Source organism: Chaetodon trifascialis, chromosome 18 (genome assembly GCF_039877785.1).
Source record: "Chaetodon trifascialis isolate fChaTrf1 chromosome 18, fChaTrf1.hap1, whole genome shotgun sequence".
Lineage (NCBI taxonomy): Eukaryota > Metazoa > Chordata > Actinopteri > Chaetodontiformes > Chaetodontidae > Chaetodon > Chaetodon trifascialis.
This window is the reverse complement of record NC_092073.1, coordinates 11,129,429-11,139,482: the sequence shown is the minus strand read 5'-3', so window position 1 is coordinate 11,139,482 and position 10,054 is coordinate 11,129,429. Positions and strand designations below refer to the sequence as shown.

At 41.7% G+C, this 10,054-nt stretch overlaps 1 protein-coding gene across 5 annotated transcripts in view; it reads right to left on the bottom strand.

The window, feature by feature from the left end:
• Nucleotides 1-490: 490 nt before the first annotated feature.
• Nucleotides 491-10,054, bottom strand: part of phldb2b (pleckstrin homology-like domain, family B, member 2b) — a 39,906-nt gene continuing 30,342 nt past the window's right edge. For 2 of the 5 annotated variants that reach the window (XM_070985690.1, XM_070985692.1), the window contains 13 exons: nucleotides 9,921-10,031; nucleotides 9,719-9,793; nucleotides 9,450-9,590; nucleotides 8,858-9,010; nucleotides 8,387-8,587; nucleotides 7,870-8,013; nucleotides 7,544-7,643; nucleotides 6,202-6,352; nucleotides 3,579-3,669; nucleotides 3,288-3,434; nucleotides 2,681-2,900; nucleotides 2,392-2,477; nucleotides 491-2,259 (listed from right to left, as the gene is read on the bottom strand). In XM_070985690.1, coding sequence (XP_070841791.1) covers nucleotides 2,119-2,259; nucleotides 2,392-2,477; nucleotides 2,681-2,900; nucleotides 3,288-3,434; nucleotides 3,579-3,669; nucleotides 6,202-6,352; nucleotides 7,544-7,643; nucleotides 7,870-8,013; nucleotides 8,387-8,587; nucleotides 8,858-9,010; nucleotides 9,450-9,590; nucleotides 9,719-9,793; nucleotides 9,921-10,031 — 1,761 coding nt within the window. In that variant the 3' untranslated portion in view covers nucleotides 491-2,118. The remainder of the gene's footprint in view (nucleotides 2,260-2,391; nucleotides 2,478-2,680; nucleotides 2,901-3,287; nucleotides 3,435-3,578; nucleotides 3,670-6,201; nucleotides 6,353-7,543; nucleotides 7,644-7,869; nucleotides 8,014-8,386; nucleotides 8,588-8,857; nucleotides 9,011-9,449; nucleotides 9,591-9,718; nucleotides 9,794-9,920; nucleotides 10,032-10,054) is intronic. The other 3 variants (XM_070985694.1, XM_070985691.1, XM_070985693.1) reach the window with 3 other exon arrangements.

The window sequence follows — 10,054 nt, the reverse complement described above, 5'->3', positions numbered from 1 at the left end:
TGCCAACTGAAGTTGCCGCTTGATAGTACCGACTTCTGCCACACAGCAGTGCTAAGTCTCCATATTACTCACTAACTGGCTGGACAGTATACATCTGTATGCTACTCATTTTAAAATAATATTGCTAGTATCATTCATAGAGAAAATGTACATTTTGTTTCCTTTTATTCGGCAATTGATTTCCATATTATTGTGGTGAATTTTGACACAAGTAAATGTGATTTTGAACTTTTGTTACCTCAGAAAGTTGAGTCATCTGGTGTGAGAGATGTCACACATTTGACACACTAGTTAAAATGTAACAGCCACCTCATGTGGACACACCTGAGATTAGTGGCTTTAGTGCATGTTATAGAATGTCGTATTCAACGAGCAACTTTGCCATTTTTCTAAATCTCTCAAGTCATTCATGTGATTAGCAACTATTACTTTGTTGTTGGCAACAAGTCCTGCACATTGGGCTCTCACAGAAAGACTTCTCAAAATATGAACATTGTAAAGATAAAATATAGCATTTTTATTATTCATATGGAAATACAAAATTAAGGTACATGCACTGGTAATAGCATAAATACAATAGGATCAGGATAAAAAAATTATTTAAAAAAAAAAGTTAATCTCATGGAAGTTTCCACTGTAACAGCTCCTTTAGTTGGTGGAAAGTAACCATGTGCTTGTCATGTAAAAACATACAATTTTGATCTTATTGTACTGAACGAAGAGAAGTCAAAGAAAAGAAACCACATATACATTATAGCACATTAACATTTCCTTTGGTCAATAAAACAAAACAAAAAGCAAGATGATAAATGCGCTGATCAGTGGACTGAATTACTCAGACGTAGCATGGAATATGATATACAATAAAAAAGCAGCTTTAGTGATAGTTGGTTTAACTAAAACACTGAATGAGTGGTAATAAAAACAATGCAATGAAAGCTAATGGACCAAAGCAGCACAACAAACAGTCAGTTTTCATGACTAAAGGCCTCTTAAGTGAGTGCATGTACCATAGATTCTTTTCTTCCTGACACCTGAAAAGACAACTTAATCCTACGAGGGCTCTTTCTCACAAAACCATTCAGGACCATATTTCCACATTTGGCATTTAGTATATAGAGATATGTAGCTCTTAAACATTTAGATAATATGAATGTCAAAATACTGTCACACAAAAAGTGATTAAAAAACAAGGCACAAACAAGAGGCTTGAGTTGATAATGGACTATGACTATTTTAAAATTAACTACAACTTAGAAACAAAATGTACAAAAATTTTTTGTGCCTTTAGTCATTATTCTTCCTGCTTATTTAACTCCTTAAATTGGAAAGTAACAGGTCACCTGACACTGATTATGTTTTAACAGTTGTTTGAGCTTCATTTCCGAGCCTGTGGTGACATTATTCTTAACCTAGAACAGTAATCCATTCTGAAAATGATTGATAACCACTGTGTGGAGTGTGTAATTACTCCCCTGTTAAAACGTTCTACACGAGGGTGTGACTTATTAGTGTCATTCACCATGTAAGAATAGCACCTTGGAGCTACATTAGAAGCTCACAGTAACTTGACGTGTACATAGAGTATGCACACAAAACAGGCACTTCTTGAGCACATAATGTGTATAAACTCACACATGATCATAGGATGCATGCATGCACATCCACGCACACAGTTAAGACCTGAGAATGCCACAGTAACGATACATGAAATTAAAATGCATTCGCTCTACCTTTACTAAAATAATATGCATTGTTTACTCTGTACACAGACAATGGTCTAAAATGATTAAAACACACATGAAACGGCCTCAAATTGATTCAACTCATTGCAAAATTGACCACAAGTTCATCCATGACATGCTAAAATTGTTTAGGCACTGAGGATTTTTACGTCGTTGTCATATATTCCAAGTTCATGTTAACGAGATGTTGATAATGACATTAAATAGAGCTCAAACTGAGTTTTCTAATTGTATCCCCATATTAAAAATCCTTTGTAGAAACCGTCTTGAGGCATCTTGTAGATGAAAAAAGTCCAAGTAGAAAGGAAGGACAGAAAACGTAGTCTTTAAAGCCACAGAGAGTCGAAGCACGTTGGCCGATCCTGACCCTTCACTACACCATGAACTGGGTGTATCCCTCAGCGCCTGTGACGATCACATCCATCCAGATCCTCATGGCCTCAGGAGAGGGGGCCACCATGTAGTAGACTCTGTCATGAGTCTTGACACTGAAGGTCAGGGAGGGGTTTGGGCTCTGAAGGAGGGAGGAGACAGAAAGAAGAATTTTAAAAATGGGGAAATTGAATCAGAAGATGATCACATCTTTATGTACATGCATCACACATGTAGCAACATACTGCATGTACGTACACATGCGAACACATACCTTATGTGCATTCTTCAAGTGATCATAATACACTTCTTCAATAGCTTGGAAGTAGATGACTCCTTTCAGTTTGGCTTCATGTTTATCTGCAGATGATAGAACCATAGTTATTAATATGAATGTGTGCAAACGTACTGTAGCATCTTCTCTTTTATTTCTATTTTAAATGCAAGTAAAATATAGGAAATACAAAACATTAGTGTAAATATATCCACGTGGAGGCTCTGCACGCATATTCCCTGCTGTCTGTGTATTTGCATCTCCGTTTGGCAGTTTTCTTCCAGCCTACCTGCATAGTAGGAGAGGGTGCGTCGGTTGCGGTCAAAGACGAACCAGCGTTTCTTCCAGGTTTTGATTTTGCCTCCCATTTTGACCAAGTAGCCTCGGCAGGTCTTTTCAGAGATGGACAAGTGGAAGCACGTGTCTGTGCTGTGGCCCGCCGACTCAATGTGAGCCCGCAAGTCGAAGTCGTCCTTTCGCACCGGCAGGTACCGAGTCAGTGGCCGGGACTGCAGGGAGAAAAGAGTGACTGGGTTCACTCAAAACGAAGAGGGAATGTTTTTCTAATATCTTCTGTGTTTATATAATCTTGCAGATGCATATCATATGTTAAGACAGATTAATGATTCTTTCTTGTGCCGCCAACAGTTGATGGTCCAGGCAAGAGAACAAAAGATGCATGAAGCTTATACTGAGAACTGTCAACACAGACATGATTGAAACCATGCAGGAGGAGGGAAGTATTCCACAGAACCAAGATGGGACGCTTTGTCAAACAAGCAAAAGGTTAATTCCCTCTAAAGGTAACACCAAGTTCAAAGGGATCTTTTAGGTAAGAATCAAGCCAGAACATGTTTTTTTTTTACTGCTGAGAGAAAGCTTCTCGTCTTTCCTACCTGTGCCCTCTGTTTTTCTCGCATTTTCACCTCCCGCTCAATGAGTTTCTGTCGTCTGCTCGTCTCCTCCTGGAGCCTTTTCTCCAGCTCCTCCCTTCTTTTCCGCTCCTCCTCCAGCGCCTGCTTTCGCATGTCCATCTCTCGCTCCTGAGGAATTCACTTAAATCGTTACAAAGCTTTAAAATGCACAAAAAATACACTCTGATAGAAATGGGATCATCATTTACACTTTTATATGTCTGGCCTGTCTCTACCCTAAACAGTGAAAACGAAAAGGGATGAAATCAGGACCTTGTGTTCGAGGAGGCTTCTCTTCTCTGCCTGAGCTTCTCTCAGCAGACGCTCCATCTCCTCCAACTTGGCCACATTTGAAGTACTGGCACTGCAGCACACATGCACACAAACACGCTTTTTTGTTAGTTTTTTTTTTATCAGGCACAATGAACCACTTGGCACACAGTCATGGAAAACAAACATCATATCAGCGGTCATAAGGCTGAACCTAAATGACGGCTCAGTTTAAAATGTAATTAAACTGAGCCACTGCCAAGTTAATGATCAATTAAACCTCCTGCACCAGCAGCAAGCGTGACAAACTGAACCCATTCAGACTTTTCAACATGTTTTTCAGGTGTTATCCTCAGGTCAGCGCCCCAGTAGTGGATGTACAAATATACCTAGCTTTGCACTAAAGTTACTCCTGAGATGGTGGAGCACAGTCTTGATTCCAGACTAAGCATAATCCATTTTTGATAACAAGCCTCTCAAGTGTGTTAAGCATACACAGAGAAGACATGCACACAGTCATGGTTTAAAGTTCTCTGTTTGGCATTCCAGCAAAAAGGCTACCCTCTCCTGAGGATACTCCTAATTATACACTGTTTATGTGTGTGTGTTAAATCAAAGAGGAAACGCATTAGTAAAGGAAGCTGGTCTAAGGATCAGAGCATCTCTCTTTCCCCCCTCTCTGTCTCTCTGGAGGACTTTCTGACTCTCTGCTGTGTCACTGTCTGTCCTTGGTTTAGAACAGCTGGCCCGGTCCAGCTTCAGGTCTCGCAAACTGCAGATGGTCAACACATGATATGCATTCTTGACTGACATCACAGGGAAGGATCTGTGTATACGTTGTTTATCTTGTTAAACAGTAATATTCCCTCTCTCTCTCTCTCTCATTTTCTCCCTCTGCCATTCAAATGTGCGCACACATTCGCTCTTATCCAGAGCCAGAAGGAAATGGACACCCAGTGCTGATCTGTGATGATGTCACAACATTGTTAAGATGAATGGTACACATTAGACTCAGTCTAAACAAATCAGGGAGGAAGGGAGGGCGAGAGAGAGAAGTAGGGTACCCCGACTAATCAAAAAGAGAAAAGGACTGGGAGGGAGTGTATGAAAAGATGAAAACACAAGAAGAGGTGGAGGAAAGAAAATTATTTCCCGCTCTCCAGTATTTTTTCAAAACCATTTGCCAGTTTCATGTATAATCACCACAGCTCTCATGCTAAATCCTGCCATAGTTTTAACTGCTTATAGCTAATTTCCATACTAGTTTCACAGGTAACTAACATGCACTAACATCACCATTCACTTTCATTATTAATACCCCACAGAAGGTTCATTATAAAAAACCCCAGACAGAAACAAGGCAGAGATGAATCAACATGCCATCCAACATCAAAAATATGATGGGTAGACCGACTTCAATCAATATCCTTGACTGCATTATTTGCCATATTTTAGACTTCAACTTGCATTTAGACTCCAGCTAATTTTACAGCACACACACATTACATTACTCACATAAACACTGATCCAGTCTAGCTCCAGCCTCACTGACACATCCATACCTTCTCTCTTCGTCACACCCCCGATGTCTTACCTCAGTCGGTGAGAAGGAATCGCACTCATATTCAGTGAAGACCAGCCCAGTTCAAATCTATTTATTTAAGTATGTGGATTTCTTGAGATCTCCAGAAAACAGGACACATCACTCATAAGGTGACAAAAAAAAATCATAAAACTACTTTTATCCAGCACTGATCCCGGTTCCACCATGCATTTCTTCCAATGAAATCTGAGGCGGTGCACAATTCAACTGGATCCATAGTGAGGATCACAGAGGCAGCCTGTGCCAGGAAAACTTATGCTGCAGAGGGGTCAATCTGCAAATGGTTTGGGACTGTGCAAAATCTAGCTGCAGAAACAGGACCATACCATTCAGAGAAACAAGAGGAGGGGAGACAAAAGACAGATGCAACCACTACAACAAGGGGAGAAGGGAAGCAAGCACACATGGTTTTAGTCCGGACAGGGGGTGGACCCCCAAATGTACCTCCACACTCATACCGGTTTACTCAGTTCATCTGAACCTGAGGGTTCAGACACACACACACACACACACACACACACACACACACACACACACACACACACACACACACACACACACACGTCTTCTGTAACCTGACCCGTGCAACACTAATCAACAGTTCCCCTTAACTCATATAACACACACACAGTTCTACACATCTTATTCTCCAAGGAGGGACCATGAAAGGCGGGAAACCTCTTCTTTGCAGCTCCACACACTTTTTACATTAACTCACTTTCTTTTCTCTTTGCCCCCCCACCCCCCACATCCCCTTCCTACAGTTAATGTTTCACATTATGAACACAAAAGGACATTTGTGTGTTTTAAAGTTTTCTGTCTCATCATATTTCAACTTTTCAACCTTTCAGTCATTCACTTTTTCCTTGGTCTGTGAGTTTTGTTCTTAACTGTTCTGAAGGAGTGACGGAAGTAGCTCTGAGTGATGTTTTGTCAGCACCTACTTCACACTGAAATATTAAAGCTGAACAAATTTACACTTGAGTCAGAAATGTATGCCACATATACACACGTGTCACTTACCTGGATACGTTGTCTGGTGAACAAGCAGAGATGCTGGTTTCAATGGAGTCAGTGCTATCCACGCTCATTGTGTCAAAGGCCTGGTTGTCACGGTACCCAAAAGAATCGAGGTAGACATTGGTCTGAGAAGCTGCTCGGGAGCTGGGCTGACCTGGAAACACACACACAGAAATAGAAAACAGCCTCAGTCGCGATTAATGTTTCTTATTCTTCTTAAGCATGTGTGCACACTTGTGCTGTACCTGTCTGTGTCGCTCCATCTGGGACAACAGTTTGCCCAGTAGGCTTCAGATTTGGATCACAAAGCCCCGCCACTGTGAAAAGCTCTAAATACGTTCAGTGAAAAATAAGTCCACACCTACAACTACTCGTGTTAAAAACCAAATAACAGAGCTCTCAAACAAACAGAAACATCCTGCTAAATGAGTTGAGGCGGTGCGAGTCCAAAAAGTAGTCCAGGCAGTCAAAAGATGTCCTCAGACGTAGAAGAAGGAATGTTGACAAAATTACTGTGCAGATACTTAAAAGAGAGACTAATTCTGTGGGTACAGGAAGAAACACACAATAAAACCCTGATACCATCTGCCCCATGCAGCAGACCCACCCATCTGATGAGCCAGATCAAGGGACCAAAGGGACTGAGGGACCAGATACATGTGCAAGTGTCAGGAAAAACAGCAACACTACTCCACCACAGGGCACACAATACTCAGAAACTAATGTGTTTTGTTGTGTTGCAGCCATGAAACCGTTAATCCATGAAAGATCAAAACTGGTCGATGCGTGTGGTTAGTATCCACATAAGTGATTACATTTTCATTCAAAGCTATGACCAAACACACGGCAACATGGAGAAAAGACACAGCGTCCTTCAAGTAACAAACCCTCCTTCATCTTCCAGCGGCTAAGTCTGCATTCAAAACAGCATGTCAGCAAACACCCAAACACAGGGCCAAAGGATTAAGAGTCTGTGGTGAGTGAACAGCAGATTTTCTTAATGATGGGAAATGTCTGATCAACGTTTGTGGTAGCAAGATGACTTAGATGACATTTACCTCTAAGCAACCTCTACCTCTACTTGTTTACACTAAAACCTGCGCCTCTGAAGAATAGTGAAACACACACACACAACACTACAGCACTTGATGGAGCAGTCCTCCTCCACTTACATTCCTGGACTATCTCCACTGCCAGATAAACAAGTGAGAAACATTGTAATCCAGCAAACACAATGAGGTGCACACCCACACACACACACACTCGCTCTCAAAAGGATAGATGTTACCATATAAGGTGTATTTTTATTACAACCTGGATACGGCACGAGCATGTTCATTTGTACCTTTATGAAGACGTCGAGATTCAGTTTCCTTGTTGGATAAGGAGAGAATTCTTGGAAGAATGCTGCCACAGCTTGTGCTCTGCACCAGGGGCTGATGGGCCTGTAAACCATGAAGAAGATGTGTTTTTAGTACTTCAGAAAACTCTGTCTTGCATCTTCAAAATTATACAATGTACACAGTATTTATATGATATTAAAAATACACAATACAACTTAAGGTTGAATCTGAGAAAATAAGCTAAAGAGAGACCAAGAAAAAGTATGACATTAAATGGTTTGTAGTGAGTTGTGTCATTTATGCATACACGCCATCTACATGTGTGTACCTTGGTAGGGAAGCTGCGTCCCAGCGTTGCGCACATGAACTGGGGGGTCATGCTGTTTGTGGTTCTCTTCCTGGGTAATGTGTCACTTAGATGAGAGCCACCCTCTTTCTCAGACCTCCTCCTCTCTTCCAGCAAGCGGAAATGCTGATCAAACACACCCACACCACAACAGAGGAAAGGGATGTACACGCTTAATTATCAACGTAATTGATCCAATTTCAGGTCAATTTTAGGTCATGTAACACTGTCCCGCTTCATGAAGGAACATGCAATGACTTGTCCCTGTGTGTGGGATTTCAAATTTCTCACTTCTACTTTCTTTTCTTCCTTACTATCAAAAGAGACACCATGGCAAAGAGCAATGCACACAGCACTTCTTTAATCCAGACTGATTAATTTGCCTTTTCATTTAGATTGATCAACATTTTTAATTGTATACTATTAGTGAATTTACCTGAATAATTCATGGTTTCTACACAATGTGTTTGTCGCATAAAAACACACACACACACATTACCTGCCTGTGTCGGTGACGGTGAGTTTTGACAGGAAGGGGAGGTGGGGGAGAGTCAGGGAGAGGAGAGGGGTCTCGATATGACACCATGTTCTCTGGCCAATGCACAGAGGGCGTTTTGGGGAGGGGGCGGGGATTTAGATGGCAGGTGGAAGAAGAGGAGGAAGAAGAGTAACAGTCGGCAGGTGAGGAGGAATGACAGAGCTTTGAAAAGAAGAAAGGAAGGTTGTCAGAAAATTGAAAAAGTGCAGAATTAAGGAGGGAAACTGGAGAAAATAATCTCTCTCTCAATCTCTCTCTCTCTCTCTCTCTCTCTCTCTCTCTCTCTCTCTCTCTCTCTCTCTCTCTCTCTCTCTCTCTCTCTCTCTCTCTCTCTCTCTCTCTCTCTCTCTCTCTCTCTCTCTCACACACGCAATGCACACTTTTCATTATTTACATCTGTGTTCTAAACTACATGTGCGCCACTACACACACCTCATCCTCTGGTGGTTTGGGGGTGTCGCCGTCAGGTAAGGGGTTTACCCTGGACTCAGGAGAGGCATTGGCTGGAGTGGGGTGAGGGGCGGGTTTAGGGTCCCCCCCAAGTTGTGAGTAAATTTCATTGATTTCACTGACTGTGACATAGCCCTGGAAAGTACCATGTGGAGAAATGGGGGGAGAGAGAAGGGGTGAGGCATAGCATGAGGTGAGTCAGCCATATTAAGATGTTACAACAAACTTGAGAATTAGTTGTTAGAACAATGCAGAATCTGGTTTTAGCAGTTTCAAAGCAAAAAAGCCTTCACATATCAACAAGGAATTTAAACACTGCATTGTTCACATTCATTGAGACACAAGACAATAGACATTGTTATATGGTTACCTTGGTATTAATATGTGAGTATAAGCTGTGCAATTAAGGTTAACTTTCCTTCCTGCATTGCAGGGACTGGCAGATACAACAAGAAACCAAAGAGGAAAAGAGGAATGAAGGACAGGAGGGAAGGATAAGATGGATTTAAAACAGACTTTCTGAAGGAATAAGAAAAACAGAAAGGGATATATTAGTAAAACAAGACAAAAGTACCTCAGCATTCTTGAGAAAAATAGAGGAAAGGAGGGATGAGAGAGTGCAAAAGTTGACTGGAGGAAGAGAAATTGTGGCTGAAGTGGTGTCGCACCAGCGGTCGCTAAGAGACCGACACACATCAGCCAAAGAGGCTGTATCCTAGCAAGCAGAGAAGGAAACCCCAGAGATTAAGAACCATGAAGGACCATCCCACTTCAAAAGTCTTAAGGAGTTCAAAGAGAAGGACAGTTCTCGTGTTCTTGCCCGTCAGCATCAATCAAACCTACCTCCCTGAGAGTGAAACACCGGCCACCAGTGAGGTCAGCATATTTTCTTTCCAGCGTGGTGAGGTTTTCTTTCTCCTAACAGACACAAAAAAGAAACAAGTGAAATGAAAAACAATGTTAAAAAAATACTGGTGGGTTTTCTTTCCATTCATACAGAAAAGCAAGGATGGTCACATGCATGCAAACATGGATATCCTTGTACCCTTTGCAGCATTGCTTCGAGGTTGCTCCTCTCCTTCAAGAAGCTCTCCTTCTCTCGCTGAGCCTGCTGGGTAATCTGTGCTGCCTGCTTCTTCAGAGTTAACAGCCGCTCCTGAAGGCGAAGCAAAGCAAACT